Source organism: Citrus sinensis, chromosome 2, assembly GCF_022201045.2.
Source record: "Citrus sinensis cultivar Valencia sweet orange chromosome 2, DVS_A1.0, whole genome shotgun sequence".
Classification (NCBI taxonomy): domain Eukaryota; kingdom Viridiplantae; phylum Streptophyta; class Magnoliopsida; order Sapindales; family Rutaceae; genus Citrus; species Citrus sinensis.
The window spans coordinates 27315570-27341789 of NC_068557.1; the positions used below are offsets into that span (position 1 = coordinate 27315570).

The 26220-nt window shown below is 32.9% G+C and overlaps 3 protein-coding genes across 6 annotated transcripts in view; 1 reads left to right on the forward strand and 2 right to left on the reverse strand.

Annotated features, from left to right (window-relative positions):
- LOC102612114 (probable LRR receptor-like serine/threonine-protein kinase At1g56130) overlaps nt 1–4846 on the reverse strand; it is a 36110-nt gene extending 31264 nt beyond the window's left edge. For 2 of the 4 annotated variants that reach the window (XM_052435345.1, XM_052435344.1), the window contains exon 1: nt 4588–4731. Coding sequence is in view for 1 of the 4 variants with exons in the window: in XM_052435343.1 (XP_052291303.1) it covers nt 4588–4720 (133 nt within the window). In the remaining 3 variants the exon portion in view is untranslated. Of the gene's footprint in view, nt 1–1445; nt 1532–4587 lie in introns of those variants that run through there. The other 2 variants (XM_052435343.1, XM_052435346.1) reach the window with 2 other exon arrangements.
- Nucleotides 4847–6546: 1700 nt separating this feature from the next.
- Nucleotides 6547–18172, reverse strand: LOC102614009 (probable LRR receptor-like serine/threonine-protein kinase At1g56140). Its single transcript, XM_006468351.4, has 25 exons — nt 18050–18172; nt 17584–18014; nt 15037–15226; nt 14847–14918; nt 14672–14743; nt 14487–14558; nt 14335–14406; nt 14146–14217; nt 13986–14057; nt 13798–13869; nt 13635–13706; nt 13467–13538; nt 13298–13369; nt 13128–13193; nt 12719–12781; nt 12448–12492; nt 10501–10562; nt 9636–10015; nt 9307–9502; nt 9042–9203; nt 8701–8819; nt 8307–8517; nt 7712–7943; nt 7426–7576; nt 6547–7325 (listed from the first exon to the last, which is right to left on the reverse strand). Exons 2-25 carry the CDS (start codon nt 17711–17713, stop codon nt 6915–6917), a joined length of 3138 nt encoding a protein of 1045 aa, XP_006468414.1. The 5' UTR covers nt 17714–18014; nt 18050–18172; the 3' UTR covers nt 6547–6914.
- A 4269-nt stretch (nt 18173–22441) lies between these two features.
- LOC102611537 (uncharacterized) lies at nt 22442–23765 on the forward strand. Its single transcript, XM_006468344.4, has 2 exons — nt 22442–22918; nt 23067–23765. The coding sequence occupies exons 1-2, from the start codon at nt 22709–22711 to the stop codon at nt 23535–23537; spliced, it is 681 nt and encodes a 226-aa protein (XP_006468407.1). The 5' UTR covers nt 22442–22708; the 3' UTR covers nt 23538–23765.
- The last annotated feature ends 2455 nt before the right edge of the window (nt 23766–26220 follow it).

A 26220-nucleotide genomic window follows, 5' to 3' on the forward strand; every position in this document is an offset into this window, starting at 1 on the left:
GCGTGTAAAGAAAAGACTTGAGTGCATCAGAAATTGACCAAATTCAACTCTCGTGTATGTACATTGCGTCCTAATCTTGTTGTTATCAACTGCCCGTTTATTGACGCAAACTCAACATAACATTGTATACGGATGCGATTCGTGGTACATAAACGTTAGAATACTGCAGAAAAATAATACATGACAACTAATGTACTCTTATTACAAAATTCTTAAAAGTTAAACAAAAATACTTGCAATGAGGCACTACCTCGACTATTACATTAACGGGTTGTTGAACTAAACCTATTCCCTTATTATTATTATTATTATTATTATTATTATTATTATTATTATTATTTGTTGAGTAATAAAAAATACCAGGTAGGTATCTCCCCATCCCATACCTGAGGATGAATCTCTCCGGCTGAATGATACGAGCAGATTCCTGGTAGTATATCCTTTATGGAGCACATGCCGACTAGAAACGAATACCGACCAGAAGTTCATACCGACCAGGTACTTGTCACTCAAAGAAAGAGGACACGATCTCACCAACACGCGACAATTTCGTCATGCCCCAAACTGCTGGGGAGAACACGAGACCCCACGTTTACCCACATTCGGTTGTTGAAGACCCATTAAGGCCCTTAATCACCCGAATATGACGGGCATGAAAAATACTCTGAGAAAGTAGGATAACGGCCTATAAAAGGCTGAGAAATCAATGAAAAAATGGGACACAAAAAAAAAAAAAAAGGAAAAACTCTGCCAAATTAATATCACGCATTACTACATAAACATCTCTAATACACTTTTTTCTAGACACATTACAGTTCAACGTGCATAAACAAAAATCATATAGTTTTCATTGGTTGAGATGATGATAACAAATAACAATAGTGAGGAAGAAAAATATACTTTCTCACACCTGATAACCGGCAAAGTACGAGCACATAATATATTTTAAATTGGATTATTTTTAATATACAAAAAAAAAAAGAGCTTTAAAAATGAAAGCATTATGGAGTCTTAGTTAATGAAATTAAGATCAGTTCGATCATCATCATCACACAACATGTTGAGACATGTATTTTTATTAAAAACAAAAGTTGTAGACCTGACATCCCTAACAGTACAGTGATGAATATCTGTCAATTAATTAATGTCTTCTTCCTTAATTAGCATTCACTCTATATTACTCCACTAAAAGCTTAATTATCATCTACCATGATGATTTTAAATTGAGGTGTTAAAGAAAGAGAAATTAATTGTTAATGTCTTCTGACTTTCTACAGCTCACTCTGAATATACAATTAATTGTTTTCTAAAAGAATCATGCTACTACACATACACACAATGAATTTATGTCAAAATAAAGAAAGAGAAAGAAAAGAAAACCCCAGGGCCGTGGCTAGCTAGCAAGAGAATTAATTAATGGGAAGAAATTAAATGAATACGTTTACCTTCAGCAGGGTCGGTCGTAGTAGTGGTGTTATTTTGAGCGTCGGATAAACCAATTAGCAGGAAGAGATGAGCAAATAGTGTGGAGGTGTTTTTTAAAAACAAAAAAATAGAGAAAGAAAAGGTGAACGGTAGACACAAGAGGTACAATAATTATATGTAACCTATCTCATATATAAAAGATAAAAGTTGGCAATACCCGTATATATAAATGCCAATTGACGGGCTTTTTTTTTTTTTTTTTTAAATTTAAATTTTGGTGTTTTGCTATGCCTGTAAAGAAAAGACTTGAGTGCATCAGAAATTGACCAAATTCAACTCTATATGGCGTCCTAATCTTCATGGTCTCTAGTGTGGGGTTCACTTAATTAATAATTATTGTTATCAACTGCCCGTTTATTGACGTAAACTCAACATAACATTGTATACGGATGCGATTCGTGGTACATAAAAGTTAGAATACTGCAGAAAAATAATACATGACGACTAATGTACTCTTATTACAAAATTCTTAAAAGTTAAACAAAAATACTTGCAATGAGGCACCACCTCGACTATTACATTAACGGGTTGTTGAACTAAACCTATTCCCTTATTATTATTATTATTATTATTTACTTATCATTTGATTTTTCCGGAATCGACCTCTTTCTTATTGATTATTTATTCCCTTTTCCGAATTCTCTTTTCTTTCACGTGTTCTCACAACTCACATTCCACTTTGCAATTTGCAATAGATATATGAACACATTGAACTTTATCAATCTCATGACATTGGCTCATCCTCTATATATATATCTCTCTATGCACGAAATCATAAACCAGTAAATATTAGTTGGCAAACCCTTAGAATTGTCAATTAGATGATTAACCCAAACCCTAGGATTCAAACATTTGTTTATGAGAGAATCAAAGCGATTGGTAAGTTTACTCCCCTTATTCCCCACAAGATTTCCAATCACTCTATCTAGGGTTTATATTGGCATGATTTTAGATTGTTATAGATCATAATGCATGATTTAGAATGTGTTTAGGGTTTTGATTTATTATGAGTTTAGGGCTTAAAAATACAAAGCCGACACATAATAGACCTAGATAAGGGCCTAGCTTTTCAATTTATAAAAAAAATAAATTAAATTTAAATTAAAACTCAAAATATTAAATTAATATTTTTTTATATTAGCATTTGTGATTTATTATATTGTGTTAATAATATTTTGTGTATTACACTATTATTCTATTATATATTGGATAATTATTTTAATTTAAATATTTTTACTTTATTAAAAATTTATTTTATATTTAATGGAACAAGCCCAAGCTTGGCTTAGGGCCTGCCCGTCCAAATTTGGACAGATTTTTGAAGAGTCTGGGCTTATTATCTATAATATGGGCTTGACCCTAGGTTTGGAAAAGTCCGACACAAGTCCATATTTTGCCAACCTAAGCGTGTCAGCATTGACTCTATTAAACCGCACGGTTTAACAATGTGTTCACATGAAAAAATGAAGGCCCCCACATTAGAGAATGATTATATATGTACACTTATTAGAGTTAATGCACTTTAGATATGATTATATATAAAATCAATGTCTGTTTTTTTTATTATTAATTAAAGAGTGAATATGTAGAACGAATTTTAAATTCGAAGATTTTGAATTCCCTCGTCTACGATGTTAAAGTATACACACAATTATCAATTTTGATAAAAAGTGATCCCATTAGATTAGGGATGGTAATGGGGCAGATATGGGTTGGATCTACTCTGCTCCATATCCAAATCCATAATAAAAATCAAGATCCATATCTGCTCCAGATCCGTCATGAATCCATATTTTTCGCTCCATATCCAGATCCAAAAAATAAATAAATATCTATATCTGCTCCAAATCCGAAAAAAAAATTAAAATCCAAATCTGCTCTAGATCCGTCATGAATTCTAAAATTCAGTAATAAAAAAGTAATAATTTTTTAGATTGAAAATTGAAGGCTAAAATGTATTGATAACAAATAAATTATATAATTTTTCTCAAAAATATAATAAATATTATAGTTTATACTTTTATACCAAAACACGAAATAAGAAAGATAATAAAATATTATTCAGAAGTAATTGCAGGAGTAAGATCAATCTAATATTCTATTGTCTCCTTCATCATTCTAATATCAACGATACACCTACCCTCATTCCTACAACATTAGATAATGACATATAAATTAAATATAATTTATATTCAGTCCTTTATTATTTTTATTATGGCCATATTTCACTAAATATATGAATAACTATATTCCTTAAAAATTCTTTGGCCAATATAATAAAATAAATTGCCAAGTTATATTACTTGGCTCGCAATTTGAATATTGCATGTACATGCTTTGGGGCTGGCTGACCTTTAAATTTACAAAACTAACCTTTAATTTTTAAGAGTTTAAATGCATGATAAATACTACTAATATGCTATGAATAAAATTTATTATCATTATAATTCCACAATTGTTAAGAAACTTTTAAAATAAAATAAAATAAAAAGATGAGTGGATATGGATATGGATTTAGATATTAAGATAGATCTAGATCTGCTCCAGATCCGTCTTAGATCCGCACATCGATATCCAAATCCGATCCAAATCCATTTTAAACCGATCCAATTGGATTTGGATCACGTGGATCTTGGATCAGATCCAATCCATTGCCATCCCTACATTAGATGAAGAAATCATTAAAGTTAAATAGTTAAAGGCCTTTATATATGTAACCTCGTTTGTTTGAAGTCTAAAGAGATAATAATGTGAAATATATGATTTAGGAAAAAAAATTGAAATTGCACAACTACTTTCACTTTTTGGAAACAGAAAAAGTCCACGATTCTTTTGTAAAGAATTATACAAATATAAAATTTCAGTCCTAGTTAAAAGAATAACATCTCTAATTGGACAAAATGAAACACATATATTTATATCCGGGTTAAGAATTCGGTTTTAATTTATGTTTTTTTGCTAAACAATGAACCAATAGTTATTGTGCGAATATATATATATTTGGCTAGATCACATATTAACCAATAGTTACGTGATCTGGCTAGCAAGAGAATTAATTAACGAGGAGAAATTAAATGAGTTAAAGAAAATGGATATACATACCTTCAGCAGGGTCGGTCGTAGCAGTGGTGTTATTTTGAGCGTTGGATAAACAAATTAGCAGGAAGAGATGAGCAAATAGTAGTGAGGAAGAAAGCAGCAGCTTCAACGATCCCACTCCAAAATTCATCTTCATTTCTCGTTACAATTTACAAACCCAGAATAAGGAGAATTTAATGCTAATTTTTGAATCTATAGTTTTGTTGAAGTTAAAGAATATGTAGAAGAAGAAGCTGGCCAGAGTCGGTCAATATTTGTTTTTTTCCTCCAGTCGTGCATGCATTTTAAGTCGTTCCATCTATCAAAGAAAAGTCGTTAAAAAAAGAAATAAAAAAATAAAATAAAATAAAAATGTATCAGAATTGACCAAATTCAACTCTTGTATGTGCATAATAAAAATAAGGGTCCTTCTATCTTACATGCATGTAAGATATATTCCTCTCACATGAATAGTATGTGGGTCCCACACATGCACTATTCATGTGAGGAGAATGTATCTTACATGCATGTAAGATAGGGTTTGCCTAAAAACAATATAATACATTGCATCCTCACCAATATGATGAAATCTTAGTGTCTCTTTCCCCACCCTCACCTGATTATTATTATCCAATATCCACTGCACTTTTGCTGACGCAAACTCAACATAAAATTGTACCAACCTATTCAATTTAGTTTTCGTTTTAAAAAGTATACGGATGGGATTCGTGGCAGATAAAAGTTAAAATAATGAGTCCATATATTGTATGCACACACACACGCAAACGAATGATAATGTGCGCGTATTATAAAATTCTTAAAAGCTAAACAAAAATACTTACAATGAGGCACCACCTCGCCTTTTATATTAGCGGGTTGTAAAACTGAAGCTATTCCCTTATTAATTATTATTATTATTTATTTATCTGTGACCTCTTTCTCATTGATTCCGCTTTCCGAATTTTCCTTGCTTTCACGTGTTCTTACAAATTACATGCCAAAGAAATGAAGAAAGTTTGTTTGGCTTGAGAGAAAATCTCAGAGAAAATGTTTCTAATGAATTCCAGAACTTTCATTGACTAATCAATCATTACAGTTATGTATTTATACATGCTTAACAACAACTGAGATAATCACAATTCGTTACATAAACATTGTACGTTAACAACAATCCAACAAACTAGTGCTGAGCTGAAAGCTGAGTTGGCATTTTTCTTAACAACTTGTGCTGACCAGGCATTATTGCTCTGTGTAAGCATGAGCTTGTTTTTCTTCTTATCTGAAAGTTCTGAGTAATAAGCAACTCTAACACAACTTGCACTACATTTTATAAACACGTTGAACTTTATCAAGCTCATGATACTGCCTCATCCTCTGTAAATCTCTATGCATGAAATCATAATCGGCAAAATATTCGTTGGTAAACCCTTCAAATTGTCAATTACATGATAATAACATGTCACCTACTTCTTTTGAATATTATTATTATTATTATTATTATTATTATGAACAATTACGAGACTAAGAATAATAACAATATAATAATATTTTAATCGAGGACAAAAATAAAATTATAAAATTTTTAATTTAAGTGGGTAAAATGAAAAATTGCGCCACATATATTTCATTCTCGTTTTTACTTCTATTTATTAAATAAACACTATTCATTATTCCCATCCCAAATTTCGATATTCCAATCCCAAAAGTATACACACTAATAATATGAATGATGCGCTGGATTTCATTAGGAGCTTTGGATGCTGATGATGATAATAAGAAAACTACAAGGTTGCTTTCTTGCGAATACGAATCTGCCTGTCTAAAAAGAAAAATTTCAGAACAAAAAACAAGCTAAAAATTATTGAAATGATCTATTCATCCTAGAAATATAAATTAAAATTAAAAAAAAAAAAAAGGCCCCACTCTTCAACAACGTGTCAAGATCCCCTGTAATCAGCCGGCAGATTTTCCATCTACATTAGCTTTTAACTGAAAAATGAAGTCAATACGACTTATTGAAGGGTGATTCACCATCTACAAATACATATGTTGCAAATTCTTTTTAGTTTCTGCAAAAAATTTGAGGACATTATCATATTATTTAGATACATTGATGCCTTCCCAAAATGAGAAGTTTTGTTGCTGTTCGAACTACGAAAACGTTGCACTCCTAGTCATATAACAGTTATTTGCGCTATACATATGCATCGACTGTAATTGCTACAAATAGCCCCGCAAGAGAAATTGAAGGCACGATAAGAAGCAGATGATTCCTCCACCAGCACTAGGCTGTCTTTGTTTCAGAAACTAGACAATAGTAAGATCACAGCAGCGAGCGACAAAAATATTTCTCACCTCCCTTCTGCTATGATATCAGCTAGCTGTGTGACATTTACTGGGGACACTAATGCACCAGTTCCTTCACTATGATCATCAACTGGATTTTCTCTTTCGCTTTTCTCCTTGCTGTTACTTCTTTTAATAGATGATGAAGGCGTTGGCGTGTCTTCGTTCAAAAAGCTTGCTGTTATATCTTTAAAATCCCAATCTGTCAAATAACTTGGCTTTGAAATAACCTTGCCAACTTCTATATCCCCAGCAAGCATGGCCACAACGCGTGACATTGGTGGCCTCATCATTGGCGATGCTTGAGTGCACAAGAGAGCTACTCCTATCACTCGAAGGGCTTCCTTGTCGTTAAACTCTGTTAATGTAGGATCTACAAGCCCCAAACTTTGATTATTTTCATGGAGATTCCAAGCCTAGAAACATCATATAGACAATAATTCAGATAAAGATTTAAAAAATTAAGTTTCTTTAACCAGAAGAATGCAGAATGAAGTTCAAGATTATTTTCTTCACCCATTCGAGAAGATAAATCTTTTCCATATCCAAACTGTTGTCAGAGTTTGCTCTTCCACTTATGATCTCCAACGCAGCAACGCCAAAACTGAAAACATCGGCCTTCTCTGTCAAGTGTCCGCGCATTGCATACTCCGGTGCCAAATATCCACTACAAGATCAATAGTTACTGATCAAAATCTCCAAACTCCATAGTATCCAAAAATTGGAAGATAAGGCCTGTATTATGCACTATGGAATTATCATTTTTGGAAGAATGGTAAGAAGAAATGTTAAAGGAGATTACACGGTCCCTGCAACTCTTGTGCTGATGTGGGTTTTCTTGTCATCATACAGCTTTGCCAATCCAAAATCCGATATCTTGGGGCAGAGCTCTGCATCAAGTAAAATATTACTTGCTTTGACATCTCGATGTACAATCCTAGGCCTGGATTCTTCGTGAAGATAAGCCAGCCCTCTTGCTGTTCCCAAGCATATGCTGAACCTGGTAGGCCAATCCAGATGCAATTCATTGTCTCCTGCAGTGGTTAGAAATTTATGGAGTTAAGATTATACAATCTGAAAGTGATTTTGATCATTTTAAAGGACAAATTGACAATTCATTTATCTGCATGAGGTCTCACTTGGACATTGTCAGTCAGCTTTAGGATAGTGATTGTGGCTAATTTGCAGTTATGGACATTGTCTAAACAATATATTCTGGATTTAAGATTACAAAATAGATCATGCTATTTCCAAAAGTCAGTGACTCAGCACTTTCTTCTTTGAATTCTTTGCCTCAGCAACCAAGTTAAAACACGGCGTTTGCGCTATTTTCTACTACTTATTAGTAGTAAGAATGAATTGATTATCATAGAGTAAGAATGAATTGATAATCATACCGAACAATACTTGATCGAGGCTTTTGTTTTCAAGATACTCATAAACAAGGAGGCGCCTGGCTCCTTCAATGCAGCATCCATACAATCTCACAAGATTGCGATGTTGCACTGCAGATATGGTAGCAATCTCATTTACAAATTGATTCTTCCCTTGGTGAGATGCTATTGAAAGTTGCTTCACAGCTATTACTCTCCCATCAGATAGAGTACCCTGTTAAGTACAACATTTAGCAATTTGAAAAATATCCACTATATCCTACTGAAAATTGGAAAGCATCAACTGAGTTTTCTAGTTGCAGTGTCAGGCTATGATCACTGATTACAAAGTACTACATGGCAAAGCCAGCATGCAAGAAAACTATCAATTGGCTGTAATCTTAATATATATAGTTACCTTGTACACAGGTCCATATCCTCCCTCTCCAAGCTTGTTTGAAGGGTCAAAGTCTTGTGTTGCAGATCTCAACTCAGCATAGCTGAAAGTGTTTGGTTTAGAGTCTATCCCAACTAGCACTGCAGGCTCAAACAAGACAAAATTTAAGGACAAGAGCATAGGATGGGATACCATGACTGTTTGCGGATATCAAGATCACAAAATAATGAAGGATTTATATGACAAAAGATTAATTAAGCAGAACATTTACCAATATGAAATTACAAATTCATTGAGTTTCATGAACAAGCTTGCTACAACTACTATTACATATTGTTAAATTGTCAATGGACTCTTCTTACCTTCCTCATCATCGTTGTCTTTTTTTCTCCGCATGTAGAACACTATAGATATCGCTATCAAGCCCAAAATTCCAAGAGGGACTGCAATACCAACAATCAACCCTGTGTGGTTCTTATTCCCTGCAGTACTTGGGGGTAATCCACTTACAGATGGTTTGAAAGCTGAGCAGTAAAAACTCAGTTATTAGGAGCAAAGAAGCATATAAGCCATTTTATTTATTAGATTCCATCTTAAATGAAGATTCACAGGGATCATATGCTTTACCTGAAACGACACTGAGAGCTGAAATTGCTGGTCCATAATCACCTTGTTTAGGTACGCAGCAGGTCCCTTTACCAGCCCAAAATAGGTGAATTTCAAGATGGTTTTCTGACACAGTGGCATTGAAATTCTTTATAATAGCTCTGTTAGGCCCTCCCGCCTCCTTTGATATGTCAAAATCCTTCCACCGGAGAGTTCCCTAGAAGATCGATAATTGGAGATAGAATTATTATTTCTCAATGTACTTAAAAATTGAAAAAAAAAAAAAGAGTTGTAATTTTGGAATCGCATGATCTCCAGCTCCAAATTTTTGGTTCAGGGCATATGTTTACCTGAATGTAGATATCAAAAACACGCCTTGCAAGACTCTCCCACCTTTCTGTGCTTCGATCAAGAATATTTGTTTCTGCAAATAACAAGCTTACATTATAAGGTCCATTTTCAAGACCCAGGCCATAGTACCTAAGTGATCCGGGGGATATCCTTGACGTCTGATAAAGCTCTGGGGTCCTGGTGCCAGTCACTTGTCCTAGAGTATTTAGCACATACGCTGGATTTTCTCTTTCATAAAAGAAACCCACGTTACTCACTCCCCATTTTTCTGTATTGGTCACAGCATAGGACGATGCGGAAAGAGAGGAGTTATCAGCCTCATACACTATGTTATCAGCTCTCATTTGTTTACCACCACATTTGATCGAGAAGTTTGCATCTGCAAATGCAAAGACAAAAGCGCTCGCTATTTTCAGACTGAAGTCCGACATCAAATGCATAAAGGTCAATATCTGGGTAATGAGAAACCATTCAGGTCAATGTTCCTTATCATTACACATCCAGCACTTTACAAATCTTTTTCAATTCTCATTACATGCAAACTCACTTTATCACATCAAAGCTTTTTAAAGCTAAGATGGCTTAAGACACCAAATTTATAATGTAGCAACTCTAAAATTTCGACTGACAGTGGTACAGTTTTCCCCACTTGGAACACGGCTACTTCAAGTCAAATTTAAAGCTTCTGTACTACTTCTTGCTCTTATTAAAGATTTTTACCCAGCAATTCACTAGCATATTCCTTACATAACTTAGAAGCATAACACAGAAGTATAGTTAAACAAGCATTCTTTCTTCTAAATGTGGAACTACAATAACTTATGAAAATATAATATTGCTGACATCAGAGAGAAGGCAGCTTACATCGCGGAGCATTTCTATTGCACGGGAAGTTCCTTTGAAGGCAGTGCAATCCTGGAAAGACACTGACAAGCACAGAGAACAATTAGTTCACATTAACTGTTCTTAGGGAATTTTATCTCACCCAAGATTTTGTAAGTAAAGATTTCAAATAAATATTAAGTAGAAAAATAGATAGAGAATAAAATCAATCACACAACATAACAGTTTATACGGGAGAAAAACCACGGCCGACAAGGACGACGAGAGAAAAATTCATTATATGAAAAATTATTGCAATCACGTTAGTATTTTTTCTCACACCCAAAATGCCAATAACACTAATCTTTTAATAGACCTACTGTTTCTCTCACAGTATAAACTGTTTACTTATAGAGAACTGATTATTGTATTATGCAAATAAGTGAACCCAACCTCCATATATACAGTGATTAATTCTTGTAGGAGAAGTATTTTTTTTTCTTATACTATTTATATTCCTCATTGAATAAGTTAAGTCGCAAAAAAAAAATTACTTATTCCTTAAATAAAAGTTCTCTTGAATAAGAAAACCTTAGGAAATATCCTAATTTAAGATTTAAAAATCCTCATTGAAAAAAGAGATACATTTCCTAACAATCTTCATCTTAGTGAGTTTTCAATTATGCGACAAAACATGATCCACGTGTATCTACACAACCATGTAGTCACTACCTTCTTTGCTCCACCAAAACCATACTCACATAGGGCTTATGAAATTCACTCCATCATGGGTAAAATCTTATCCTCTGTTCAGCAGCTATAATTATTTATCTCGAGAATCTTCGTACTCCATCTTATCTAGAGCACCCATATTCGGCACATGTTGATTGCCTTGCTAAAAATAATCACTCTTATATTTGGCTTCCTTGAGAGTCCCAACCATCAACATAAAAATTCCACCACAAACCTTGCATAAATGTCAAACCATTGCCTTATGTACAAATCTTGTGGACCTACTAGCAGTAACACATCCTCTTCCATGACACACTAAAAAGGGTAAATCAATCTCTTATGAAGAAAAGAGACATACAACTAGCTGAAATTATCAGTTTCTTCATCTACTAATTTAGAGTTATTTGCCAAACTTGCTTAAGGTGCCTTAATTGTGTATGCACTTCCATAGGTTTCCACTAATAGGAACAGGGCTTACATCATCTTTGTTTTTTTTTTTTTTTTTTTTTGTGTGTAACCAGATTGAATAAATATATCATTGACTTGAATTTGCCACAAGCCAAAATTGATTCTTCCATCAAACTTTTCTATTTCTCCCTTCACAAGTTTTGAAAACGTTATTATTGATATATTTGCTCTGAGTCACAACTTTGGATCTGATACCACTTATTAAGAAATTTTAATCCCACCGATGATCTTGCAAGCAAAAATATTAAACAAATAATAAACAAAAAAATAGAAGGAGAATAAAATTAATGGCATAATAGAAGTATTTACATAGAAAACTCTTATATTAGAGAAAAACCACAGTCGCCGCCAAGGACAATGAGAGAAAAATCTATTGTGTAGAAAATTATTACAATCACTCTACCATCTTTTCTCACACCCAAAATCCTACTAACATCTAGTCTCTCAATAGACTTACTGTTTCTTTCACATTAGAAACTATCTACTGGTAGAGAACTTATTATTGTGTTGTACAAATAAGTGAACCCAACTTCCTTATATATAATGATTATTTATTGTAAGAGAAGTATTAATTTCCTTATAACTTATACTAGTTGTATTTCTCATTGAATAAATTATTCCGAAAAGAAAAATTACTTATTTATTAAGTAGAAATCCTCTTAAATAAAATATTACTAAATAAGAAAAGACTAGAAAAATATCCTAATTTACAAATCCTCATTGAAAAAAAGACATATTTCCTAAGACCTGTTAACATGATTAAAAGAAAACTAAAGGACCAAAACTCACCTGATGTTTGATCTGTCAAATGTGAAGTTGTTCGCTACCAGATTCCTGTGCAGGTCAATGCAAACCGTTAATTGTCAAAGCATTGGACAGAGATGCAAGGGCAAGAGACTTCATGAAATTCTCATACAACTGTTACAGTAAAATAATAAAGGTCAAAAAACTAGGACCATTGATTTTGTATGGCAATGAGCTTGACAAGGTCTAAGGTCCAATACAGGCAACTCTAGAAAATGAAGATGAACAGAGCATTATCATAGTTTAAGAGACATACATTTGTAAATTTGAAGTCACCCACGATGGAAAAGGTCCTGATAGATGATTATAAGATAAATCTCTGCAGGAAACATTTTGTTAAGCACCAGTAAACGAGTTCGAACATATGAACCAATGTATATATATGTAATACAAAGGAAAAATCTGGCTCAGTTTATTGATTGGTTGCCAGAGAAAGAGGCCAAAAGTCACAACCGATGCATGCATGAAAGATGATAATCACTGGCCTAAATCTAAAACACTTTCAAATTGAAACGTGCAACGTATATTCTCATTGTTTGAATTGCAAGTACTGAAGAGAAAATCAGTGTTTATGTGTGGATATAAGGGCACATTGAGGAACAAGCATATGGATGAATTTCTAGAAGTTTTCTTTCAGTAAATCAGAAAGCTGAACCAAAGCTTACATATTTTGAAGGTTTTCACTTTTTTGAGTAGGAAGTGTTCCTGACAAACTATTGTTTCCAAGAAACCTGGCCATTGAAGCAGTGTAAAGAGCATCAGCAATAACGAAACAATGACCGAAGTCCGAAAGTAAAAATCTCGAATTGATGGAGGAAAGCTTCAAAGAATTTACAAGTAATTAAGAGAACCGATGTTGAACAAAGTTCTTGGGATTTGGCCTGTTAAGTTGTTGAAACTCAAGTCCCTGCAGAATATAGATGAAAATTTTGAGGAAAAATATATATCAAAATGAAAAAAAAAGAAAGTGGCACTCTATAATTTATTTCTCAATATCGACTTACAATGTCTGTAAGTTTTGAAGCTCTCCAATTCCAGATGGAATGGAACCAGTGATCAGAGCATTTCTCAGGGACCTATGGAGCAGAGGAATCAAAAACCAACTGATCACTAATCAGTGTCAAAATGAAAAGGCTGCTAAACACGATGAAATATGGAGGAAGTATACTTACAAGTCAGTTAAGTTCTTCAAACTCATAACGAAATCAAGAGATGAACTCACATTATATATATCGCTGATTCGTCTACAGAATCAATTCAAACATCACGGATATGATTCATTCTTCCACAGAGAGAATGAGAGACCAAGAGACTGTCAGAAAAAGATTTACTCACAAGGAATCTAACGAAGCCAACTTAGACAAACTGGACGGAATAGGACCTTGAAAAGAATTCCCTTGAAATCTCCTACAGCAACATTTTGACAAACATGTTAGGAAAGCTATCAGAAGCCAAGCAAAATCTTTAATGCCCTACACAGAACACAGAGAATGTATATAGTCAAGGAGTTTTTTGAAGCATACAGGGACTTGAGCTTAGTCCAGTTGCCAATGAAGTCGGGTATTTTGCCTGTAAAAGGAGCGTCTGATGCCCACCTGAAATTTAACAAATTAATCAATTTAGGCAGCATAATCTTTATACAGGAGGAGAAACAAAATGGCATATGTAAAAAACTTTGCTTACAGAGTTTGCATATTACGAAGTTTAGCATATGTAGAGGGAATTTCACCACCGGCTCCCCAACTGTTTAGGTAACTGTTGAATTTATCAATTGAAAATTACTGAAGTTTCATAAGCCAGCGGCTTTGCTATACTTAAAAAAAATGATAATGATCAAATATGTAAAAAGAAAGAGAGAAATTTAGAACCTACAGTTGCTCAAGTTTGGCTAAGTTGCCAATTTCTGGAGGGAGTGTTCCTGAGAAATTGTTGTTGCCAAAAGAACTGCAATTTGAAATTAAAAATTATACACTGATTTAAAAGAAGAAGAAGACAAAATTGTTGAAAAAGAAATGCCATCTTACAGAACAGTTAATTCCTTAAGGTTTCCCAGCTCCCTGGGGACAGACCCCGAGAATACATTGTGGGCGACTGACCTGTACACAAAAATATAGCACTGCATTAGACAACATACAAAGAATAAAGAATTTGCAGCCCAATCCAAAAATCAAATCAGAGAATATTAGAAGAAGCCAATTTCAATACTCACAGAAGCATCAATCGAGACAAATTTCCAATAAACGAAGGCAAGGGGCCAGTGAAGAAATTTTGATCAATTTTCCTACAAAATTCAAAGAGAAGTTGTTAATCATGATGATTACGTAAATTTGATTTATACATACAATCTGAATGACAGATAAAATATCTGAGTGAAAAAGCCATACAGAAATGTCAGGTATTGCAAAGTTACTAGTTCTTCAGGAATCACCCCTTTTTTGTTTAGTGCATATACTCTCCTGTAAAAAAAAAATAAAATAAAATAAAACAAACCGAACCATTAGATTGCAGCTGCATCAACCATTTTAGAAATTAATAGTAATTAACAAGCGCAGAGAGATATTAAGAGAGCATTACAGTTTAGTAATGTGGCAAGTAGCACCATTGTCAAAGGTACAGTCACAAACAATAGCAGGATTGTTGTTTGGGCTCTCAAATTCAGAATCAGTTGCATTGAGAGCAGATCCACTGCATGGCTCTCCACTTATGTTCCATAATGGCACCGCCGGTGCATCCCATTGCTGCAGTATTGAGTTCAATGCCCTCACTGCTCATCAAACACATGCGTGCATACATGGTAGCTTTGTTACCAAATGATATCATTTAATTTCATAAAATCATTAATGAAGATTAATGCACTCTGGATATGATGATATATAAAATCTAAATCCGTTTTTTCATTACGAATAAAACAGTGAATATGTAGGACGAATATTAAATTTGAAGATTTTGAATTCCCTCGTGTACGATGCAAAATGATACACTTAATTAACATATTTGATAGGAATTAAATTATGAGTTTCTTGCAAAAAAAGCCAAAACTCAGACCTGCCTCTAAATTATTTAAGTTTTCGCATAGTATTTTTTTTTTTTTTTTAAAGAAAAAGAATCACTCTTTCTTCTTATCACATTGAATCACTATAACTCATTTATCAACGAGGAGGTACATGCTTGACTGATAGGGGCTTGCAACCAGCCAGTGAAAATAATCCTTGGTTTTAGTATATGTCTAGGATATATCACAATCATAAAAATTTCAATCATTATAATTATTATTTGGAGGAAAAAAAAAAGTGGCCCCATTAGATGAAGAAATCATTGAAGTTAAGAAGCAAAGGGCCTATATCTAAGAGTAATTCCCATCTCTATCCTGTAGCCACATTTGTTTGAAGTCTACAGCAGACAATAATGTGAAATATCTGATTTAGAAAAAGAAAAATGAAATTGCACAAACTTTGACTTTTTTGACGTTAAAAAAAGTCCACTTTTTCTTTCTTTTTTTAAAGAATTATACAAACATAACATTTTAGTCTAAGCCAAAGAATCGTATCTCTCATTTGACCAAAATGAATCACATATCTGTATACAAGGATTATATGCTAAACTAAGTTTTTGCTCAATATTGAATCAATTGTTATTAGGTAAGAGTAGTAAAAAAAAAAAAAAAAGAGTAAAAATTTGAAATAACTTTAACTATTGATTCAATACTCAACAAAACTTCAATTTAGTTCTTAATTCCTCTATTCTTGCATTATATTGATGATATTGGAATGAATATTTAATTGCTCTATCCTTGCATTATATTGATGATATTGGAATGAATATTTGTAACTAATTAGGCCTTATTTGATATTAAGGTATTATACCTTTTAAACTATAATTATTGTAAAAAAATATAACGATAAAATAAAAGTTGTGTAATAAATATAATTTTTAGATAATAATTTTAATAAAAATAATTTTTTTTAAGTATAAAATTAATTTAATTTAATTTTTAAATTATAATAATTAATTTTTATAAAATATTACTATAGCTTTTAAAATTTAACTATCGAACCATAATATAAAATTAGGCCTCATTATCGTTGAAGTCAAGAGTATACCATCTTTCAAAAGTTGGCGTTTAATGTTAAATATTCTTCTATATAGACAGTGATGATAATGACATCACTGATTTGAACTTTGACGTGTCTTCATTCCAAATTCAAAAATAAAAATCTTTGGCATCTGAGCACGCGACGCGTGTGCCGCCTCAAATAATCTTATCCCTGGAATTTATGTTCCCACGTCATTGGTTAAGATGATGATAACAATAGTGAGGAAGAAAAATATATTTTTTCACACGTGATAACCAGCAAAGCACGAGCACATAATTTATTTTAAATTGGATTATTTTTTATGTAAAAAAAAAAAAAAAGAGCTTTAAAAAATGAATGCATTATGAAGTCTTTGTTAATGAAATTAAGATCACTTCGATCATTATCATCACACAACTTGTCGAGACATGTATTTTTATTAAAACAAAAAGTCATAGACCTGACATCCCTACCTGTACAGTAATGAATATTTGTCAATTAATTAATGTCTTCTTCATTAATTAGCGTTCACTCTATATTACTCCACTAACAGTTTAATTATCATCAAACATCGTGATTTCATAAATTATGGTTGTTGTGAAAAAAAAAAAAAAATATTAAATAAAAATTTATAATATATAATAAATATAATTTTTAAATAATAATTTTAATAAAATTATTAAAGATATGGTAAATTTTTTATCGTATAAATATAAAATAAAATTAACTTAATTTTTAAATTATAACAATTAATGTTTACTAAACATTCAAGTACAGCTATAATTATTCAGTTTCAATCCCAAACAAAACCTAAAACTTTATATATATTTTAGTTTCTGGCTAAGTTAAGTTTCTAACATTCAGCAACTCACTCACTGTGAACATATAGTTAATTGTTTTCTAAAAGAATCATGCTGCTGCTACACATACACATAATGAATTTATGTCAAAATAAAGAAAGAGAAAGAAAAGAAAACGGCAGGGCGGTGGCTATAGCTAGCTAGCAAGAGAATTAATTAATGGGAAGAAATCAACTGAATACATATACCTTCAGCAGGGTCGGTCGTAGAGGTGGTGTTATTTTGAGCTTCGGATAAACCAATTAGCAGGAAGAGATGAGCAAATAGTAGTAGTAACAAAGAAAGCAGCAGCTTCACTGATCCCACTCCAAAATTCATCTTCTTTCTCGTCACGATTTACAAACCCAGAATAAACAGAATTTAACGCTAATAATTGAATCTATACTCTCATGGTTTTGTTGAAGTTCAAGAATATATAGAAGGAGAAGCTAGCCAGAGTCGGTCAACATTTGTTTTTTTTCTGTTTTTTTCTCCAATCGGGCATTTTATTAAGTCGTTCAACAAAAAAAAAAATGCATTTTAAAGCTGTGGCAAGAGGTGTTTTTTTTTTAAAAAAAAAAAAAAAGAGAGAAAGAATAGTTGAACGGTAGACACAAGAGGTACAATAATTATATGTAACCTTTTTTTTTTTTTTTTGAAAGGATTATATGTAACCTATCTCATATATAAATAAAAGATAAAAGTTGGCAACTTGACGAATCCTTTCATGTACATATTGGCAATACCCATATATATAAATGCCAATTGGAGGGCATGCATCTTTCTTTCTTTTTTTATTTTAAAAAAAAAAATTGGTGTTTTGCTATCCCTGTAAAGAAAAGACTTGAGTGCATCAGAAATTGACCAAATTCAACTCTCATGCATGTACATTGCGTCACCCAAGAGGGTGGGGTACGTTCACTTAATAATTGTTATCAACTGCACGTTTATTGACACAGACTCAACATAACTTTGTATACGGATGCGATTCGTGGTAGATAAAAGTTGGATAGAATACTGATGAAAAATATAGATGCCAAGTACTAATGTACACTTAATACAACATTCTTAAAAGCTAAACAAAAATACTTACAATGCGGCTGGCACCACCTCGACTATTACATTAACGGGTTGTTGAACTAAAGCTATTCCCTTATTATTATTTACTTATCTGTTGATTTTTCCGGAATCGACCTCTTTCTTATTGATTATTTATTCCATTTTCCGAATTCTCTTTTCTTTCACGTGTTCTTACAAATCACATTCCACTCTGCAATTTTGCAATAGATATATAAACACATTGAACTTTATCAAAGCTCATGATATTTCCCTTATCCTGTGTACACCTCTAGGCACGAAATCATTAACCGGTCAAATATTCGTTGGCAAACCCTTAGAATTTGTCAATTAGATGATTAATAACACATCAACTGCTTCTTTTAAAATATATATAAGTATACCAACTACTTGGAGAAAATGAGAAAGTCTTAGGTTACAGTACAATTCCTTTATGCCATCATGTAATCATCAAATCGCGTAACAAGAAATGACGTCACAATATCATAATTAATATACTTGTCAGTAATATCAACCCTGTAACAATTGCATCATGCATTAGCCAGGGCAGATCTAGAAAATTAGCTTATAGGGGGCCAATAGAATAATAGAATAAAATTTCTTAATGGAAATAGATATTGATTATGTGTTTATTGGGGGCAATATAATTATGTCAGTAACTATGTAATTTCATGAAAATATTAGAAATTATATAGAAAACTAAGGAAAAATAAAAATTTACCCGGTTCAGTTGCCCACTGTACTGTAGGCACACTGAGAATCTACCCTTGGGTATGGCACCAGGTGATTGGTGGTTCTCGTATGGTGGTCAGGTATTGATCAAGACAGTCTTCCTAACATAAAACTTTGTTAACTTCTTATAGGCCTTTTATAATTTAAAAAAAAAAAAGAAATTAATAAATTATTTTTATTTGATTTTTTATTAATTAATCATGTTTATTTAATACTTCATTCCATCAAGTTCACACGCGAAAAGAACTAGTGGTTTTGGCTTCTATGATCACATGCATTGTAATATTGATTTTGATTTTTTTTTTTTATTTACTTACATAAGACCGAAACCAAGAGATTGAAAAAATCAAATTAAGACATGCATGGGATTTTAATTCATGATAAAAATTAAGAATGCAATGTTAAATTAATGTGATCTCGTGGTAATTAATTTGACCTACATGCAATCTCATTGATTGGTTTTTTATTGAAGAGCAACATGGAACTTAAGTAGGCAGCGTGAGCATATGGTTGTTTTCAACTATTTATAACGCAACAAATCTATACAGAAGAGTTTTAGATTTCTATCTCGGCTTGGAAACTCTTTCATTGAAGACTTTCTACTTAAGACAATCATCTTCTTAGAGGTATGTACATTGTTTCTGCTGCCAATTTTGTGCAACAATGCGCACGAGGAAACTATCAACCATCTTTTTGTTAGTTGCCATTTTGCTAAAGAACTTTGGGATTGGCTGTCATCTTTGTTTAACGACTGCTCCCCACCCCCCGGCAATGTTTGGGATCTCCAAGAGTTTATTTTAAGCAAACAATTTCCTTGTCATACACCTCGAATATGTGGTTGATGATTTCTCCTTGTGATTTTAACCATACTTGGAAGGTTAGGAACAAGCTGAAGTTTGAAAATATTGGACCTTCAATTGCTCATACTAAGCATTAATATTTTAGACTATATCTCTCACTTGAGAAAGTTATGCCCAGATTTTTTAAGCCTTTCTGACTCTTTTCATATTTATAACATAGTTAGTTTGAGCAGTTATTTTTGTACTTTTCTAAAGATCTTTACAATTTTATGGCATCCTTCGATTTTTTGTAGGGTTAAAGTTAATACTGATGGTCACACTAAATTAAGGAAATTAGGATCCAACTTCTCGTGAGGCTATTTATAGAGATTCTCATGGAACTTTTTTGGGATGCTTTACTGTATTAATTGGGAATAAAACCTATTTTTTTTGTAGCTTATGAATTTATATACTACAAGAGTTGGCATTTGTTGTGGTTAGAATGTGATTTGATGGCTGTTTATTCTTACTTAAAAAGCAATATCTTATTTCCTCCTTGGTACTCCATACTAAATGGTTTAATTGCTCAATCATGATAAAGTTTGTATGATTTTATTGTTCCCATATTTACGGAGATAGTAATGGAGTTGCAAACACTCTAACCGATATTGGATTTAATTTTTCTAAGTTGACATGGTGTGATTCCCCTCTATGAAAAAAATAAGAAATCTCTACTTAATAATTCTTAAGAATGCCCTACTGATTTTCTTAGTCATATTATTTTTTACTACTGTATGAAATATTTACAGGATTTTAATTGACTTTACCATTACTACATGGACTTTGTACCTTTATTTTCATCTAATATATTATACCTCTTCTGAGGTTTATTTAAAAAAAAAAATGTTTTGGAGGGGGAATCCAAAGTGGAGTGCTCTTGATATCATCAATGTTGAAGCTGCACGAATCACAGTTATACATTATTAAACAGCCCACAGTGAAGCCCATATATAATCACATGGACAGCCCAAAGACACTGGTGATGGTGCACACAACTCAAGAAGTCAATTTACTTATCTGAAGTGATAAGATATCTTTCCAACTGTTCAATGATAAAGTTAGTTGTATTTACCCTGGGAGAAAAAAATTATAAGTTTCAGAATTAAACCTTTATGAGCTTGAATTACACATTTCTTTGGCCTCTTGTTTATTTTAACTAAGAAATAGAACCGCACTTCACGCGGTTTTTTTTTTTTAATTTAATATTATCTTTTTTTTCTTATTATAATTTTAACGATTTATTCTATTCGATTAAGAGGCAAGACTTCAAAAAATAAAAAAAATAAAACAAATACCAAAAAGACTTTTTAATTATTTAAAATTACATTAGCTAAATTAACACCACAAAAATAGAAGTGCCATAAATACACCTTGTCTAAGTCAAAACCTTGGAAACCTGAGGCTGAAATATCACCGCGAGGCCACCTGGAGAAGGAGCAAAAGATGCATCACAGTAGTGAATCCGAGAGAGGTGAGCATTGCAAGCCAGCAATTATGGGTGATGATATCAATAGCGCGGCAACAGTTAGGGCCAATATCAGCCTAGCTATTAAGGAAAAATATAACAATCTCATTTCAGCATGATTTCAGCTCCATTAACGCGTTCCAGCACTTCGTTAGGCCTCCGCTAGCTTCAAATCTTGTTGCAAGATCGTAGTCTGGTTTCATATTGTTGTTGAGGCGATCATTCCTGCTGATTGCATTTGCAATATTTACCATGATCAGGCAAGTGAGGGCCAAAATAAAAAACACATATTTTAGAGCCATTGCTATTTTCTATTATTTTATATTGTGTTTATGTTTACGTGAGATATTATATTTTTGTTGCTATTTATAAATTAAGGTGAGGTAAAGGAGAAGAGTAATTAAAAATATTTATAAATTATTGCTTAATTTATGATCAATAATGTTTTAATTAGAGAAGATAGTGGGTCTTTTGATGAACTATTACATATTAATTGTGTAATAACAATCAAATTAATTATGAAAAAATGAAAAGTCAAATCTGAAAGAAATTTCTCTATTTATTAGATAGAGAGAATATACAAAAATGAGAAATGATGATGACACACCATCTCTTATAATTCCAACTTTATATAAATATATAAATAGATTGAACTTATTTGATCCACAAAATATAATCTAAAACTTTAAAGAATAATTAATAAATACGGAGGCATAAATGAATGAATAAATAAATAAATGAATAAGTCACGTATAAAAAAAAATAGTGAAATTAAGCGAAAATCCACGACCGGTTTATGTGGTTGCACAGCGAAGTCACTTTATAGATGGGAAAGTAACATGGCCCCCTAAATGGAGCCTAAAAAAGACACGTGGAAGGTGACAAACAAAAACGTTTCATTACAAGCTTCCCCACTAATAAATAAGAGCGCTGGCCCCTTTGAATTTATGAACAAGCAATTACGAAATAACATTAAATGCGGCCATTAATGAGCTCGCTCAGCAACATTTTCCTCCTTTGCTAATCCTTAACGAGTAAAATCAAAGGTCATTTAAAGCACCATCATCAAGGCCATTAAGTTCACATATACGTACGTTATCGTTGAAAAGTCAATTTCACTCCCCCATCTCCAAAATGCACTGCAATTCACGGGATTTAATGATGGCCATTTCGTCATTTTGTACCCCAAATTAATGGCGTCCCATGTAGGAGCGTCGGCGTATGAATCAATCAGCTTCATTTATTTATTTATTTGTCGAAGCAGCAAGGCTTTATATTCACCCATTCCGCCTTTTAAGGCCTCTTTATAAATCATATCACCTCTTTATTGCCTTCCGTTTCTGGAGCAGAGAAATGACTTCAGAAATTTTGATTACTAAAGACTTTCTTGGAGGATTGTCAAATAACACAGAATCTGATCTCAACTCAAAGGTCGGTTTAGACAAATTATTCAATAAATATAAACTGTACCATTGGTTTTTTTTTTTTTTTTAATTTTTTGCACTATTCTTCATGTAAATATGTTCTGTTCATTTTTTGTCCTCGTACAAAGCTTTTGAATTGTCCAATCATGTTGCAGACAGAACACGCAAGCCATGAGAGATGCAGCTCACCCAACTCGCCATTATCTTCATCATTATCGTCGGATCATCAGACACAAACAAACCCAGCTGCTGATTTTGAAGCCCTTAACTTAAACTACCCGCCGCCGTCATCGTCCTCATCATCAGCAGCAGCACAAATGAATCTTTTCGAAGAAGCGTGCTTAGACCTAAAGCTTCAGTCTTCATCATCGTCTTCAAGCCATAATTACCAAAGTGTTTGTACGCTAGACAAGGTCAAGTCAGCCCTACAAAGAGCAGAGAAAGAGACGGAGAAGAAACGGCAGTCGCCTTCGTCGTCGTCAGCTATGTTTGCCGCTGCCTGCCCTGGTTGCTTGCTTTACGTGATCACCCTAAAGACAAACCCTAAGTGCCCGCGTTGCAATTCTACTGTTCCTTCTCCTTTAGTTGTTAAGAAGGCCAGAATTGATCTCAATGCTTCGTTTTAATAAATTTTAAAGCAAACTCCTTTTTCTTCATTCTTCCATGTAACTTCTTCTTCTTCTTTTTTCATTTCTTTTTCATTTTGTACAGTGAAATCATATCATAGGTTTTTGTTTTTCTGTACTTTGTTATTAGGGTTGGGGGATCATGGTATAAAATATTTTATAGAAAAAAATGATTGTAATTAGTTAATTAAGGTTTGATATTAAATATACGTGTAGTTATTTTTCTAATTCCCCGTCTTTAAAGTTTTCATGTGATAAATTTCAGCAGTTTGTAGTACTAGTAAATATCATTTTAAGGCACCTGTTTACTTTTTATCTTTAGTTTTTGCAGTATCTTGTTATAATGAATATATTTTAGATATAGTGGCAGCACAGACAGAAGGTCAGGACGTAAATCGGCTATTTATGAATTTTATGTTTTATTTTCTACACCAAAGATTATAAAATTTTTATCTACGATAGATGTTCTTAAATAGAAAATGTTCGATGGTTTTTGAAGTTTGATTAATAAGTAAAGAAGATTAGTTCTGATTAGTGTTATATAGAAAGTTGGAACTGTCAAGATTTTGCTCACAGTCCCATCGAATTCATTCTGTCATTTGTTCAGTTCAATGGGACTCATCTAAGTATAAACTTTGTCTTCTTTTTTTTTTTCCTTCCCCCTCCAGGGTAGGCTTTCGAGTTTCATGTTGACAGATTGTTGTATATGATATAAAATATTTGTATCTAAAGTTTAGATTGAAAGTACACGAAGCTAGATTGTGGAAATTTTTTTAAAAAAAACAAAAAACACTGTTAAGATTTTAGAAGTTAGTGGCCATATTTAATGAAACTGGGTGAGAAAAATCTGGAGTGGATTTTAAATTTAATACGATATCCCGTGACCGGCTGCAGCGCAAATACGACATCCCGTGAGGGACTGCGGAAGCGCGAAGTCTCTCTCTCATTTCCTTTTCCCTACAATGTAGCCAGATGACATCAAGACTCAATTAATGAGCCACGTCAACATCCGGGAAATTAAAACGCTTCATCACCACTGTGGACAATTGACTGCACTGCCACCCACGTCCACGTGGCAGCGTCTGCTTTCGGAGCATTAATGTTCCCTTAGATTTATGTACTACGTGTCGGCGACTTTGACATCTGGTCATTTAATGCGGCTGTCGTTTTGGCGAGATTGGCGTTTTTGTAACTGTAACGCGTCATGCAACTTACGAAGAAGCTCATAAATTGAGTAAACCAAATTAATAAAAAAAATCGTGAGGCGGATATGAGTTTGAGTTCGAGATTGGGTATCTAATTAATATTTTTGAATATTTAATGAAGGAAATTGGCAACGGAAGGCAATTATGGCAAGCAATGCATTTAATTGGGAGCTGCCCCATTTCATGCTCCTGCGTTGATTAGAATAATAAAGCCGATGAGGGGGGTTGCTCTCAAGCATTTAGATTAGAGTCGTTGGTTTTTGGTCATTGAGTTTGGTCTTGTTGCTTGTGCCAGCCTTGTTTCTTCCAGCCAGATATTTGATTTATTAATTTTGTCTTCTTACTACAGTCCATGTAATTTATTAGTCCGTTCCAATTAATAATCATATGGTAATTCACCCATTAAAATTTCATTACAGCTCAAACTTATTATTGGAGAATGAGCAACATGCAGCACAAAAGAATAAGTGAGAAAATTTTCAACTCGGATACTACTCGAAAAAATTTTGAGTTTTCTCCTTTTCGATATTTATGTATTGTATTTTTAAGTCACAATTACTGTAAAAAAAAATTATAATTTATAATATATATATCACTTTAAGTTTCAAGTTACAATAATTAGTGTTTATAGAATATTTTAATGTTGTAACTTAATTATAGTTACCTAATCTCAATATAAAATAAGACTTTTGCTTTTCATAAAATTTAAAAAGAAAAAGAAAAAAAGAGATGTGAAATCTACGCAGCTACTGCATCAGGATGGTTTCTTCTTCTTCTTTGCTGGTTGAAAAAGCCAAAATTAAATTTACTGTTGTGGTATGAAACAAGTAGTGTATTCACAAAAATAATTGCAAAATTATCCCAAACCTTTCCCGCCCGAGGCTTGTCGTTCATCACTTAGATAACATGTCTTGTGTTAACAGACCCCACTGGCACCTAACATGTCTCGTTTATCACTTACTCTTACCGACTATGAAATCTTGGGATGAAAATAACTTTAATAAAAGCGTACTCCTTTTTTTCTTTTTTTCTTTTTTTCCTTCCTGAAAGTTTTAATAAAAGCATCCTTAAAACATAATTTTAGGTAAAAAAAAAATGAAAAAAAAAACTTAGCATTGAGGTTTGATCGAAGAAAAGTGAGACACAGACCCCGGGCCAAGCCGATCCAGGCCCAGCCCAGGAAATGCAGCATCTTCATAGTTGATACTAGCTCCCTTTCAAAACTAGTGTTGCCCTGGGCCTGGGCTCCAAGCAGGAGCTCGTTCAAGCTCTCTTTTGTGTGTTAAACTGACCGTGAGTAGAGCTGATAAAATTTAATACGATCAAATTATCTGACACGAATATGATAAGAATAAATGAAAATGAGTTGTTAAATTTAAGATGATTATTAAATGGGCCGAGTTCTAGTTGACATGATTTTTTTTTTTATGTTGGGTTAAGGTCGAAATTCTTAACTCATTTACCTAATCAATGATATG

What these genes read in the sequence shown, in the direction of transcription:
- LOC102614009 (XM_006468351.4), bottom strand. Translation starts at nt 17,713, where the DNA reads ATGAATTTTGGAGTGGGATCAGTGAAGCTGCTGCTTTCTTTGTTACTA. An exon ending in CTTAAGGAATTAACTGTTCT is followed by an intron (nt 14,407 to 14,486) that starts GTAAGATGGCAT and finishes TTCAAATTGCAG; the next exon opens with TTCTTTTGGCAACAACAATT. An exon ending in AGACAACGATGATGAGGAAG is followed by an intron (nt 8,820 to 9,041) that starts GTAAGAAGAGTC and finishes TTGAGCCTGCAG; the next exon opens with TGCTAGTTGGGATAGACTCT.
- LOC102611537 (XM_006468344.4), top strand. Translation starts at nt 22,709, where the DNA reads ATGAATCAATCAGCTTCATTTATTTATTTATTTGTCGAAGCAGCAAGG. An exon ending in AATCTGATCTCAACTCAAAG is followed by an intron (nt 22,919 to 23,066) that starts GTCGGTTTAGAC and finishes ATCATGTTGCAG; the next exon opens with ACAGAACACGCAAGCCATGA.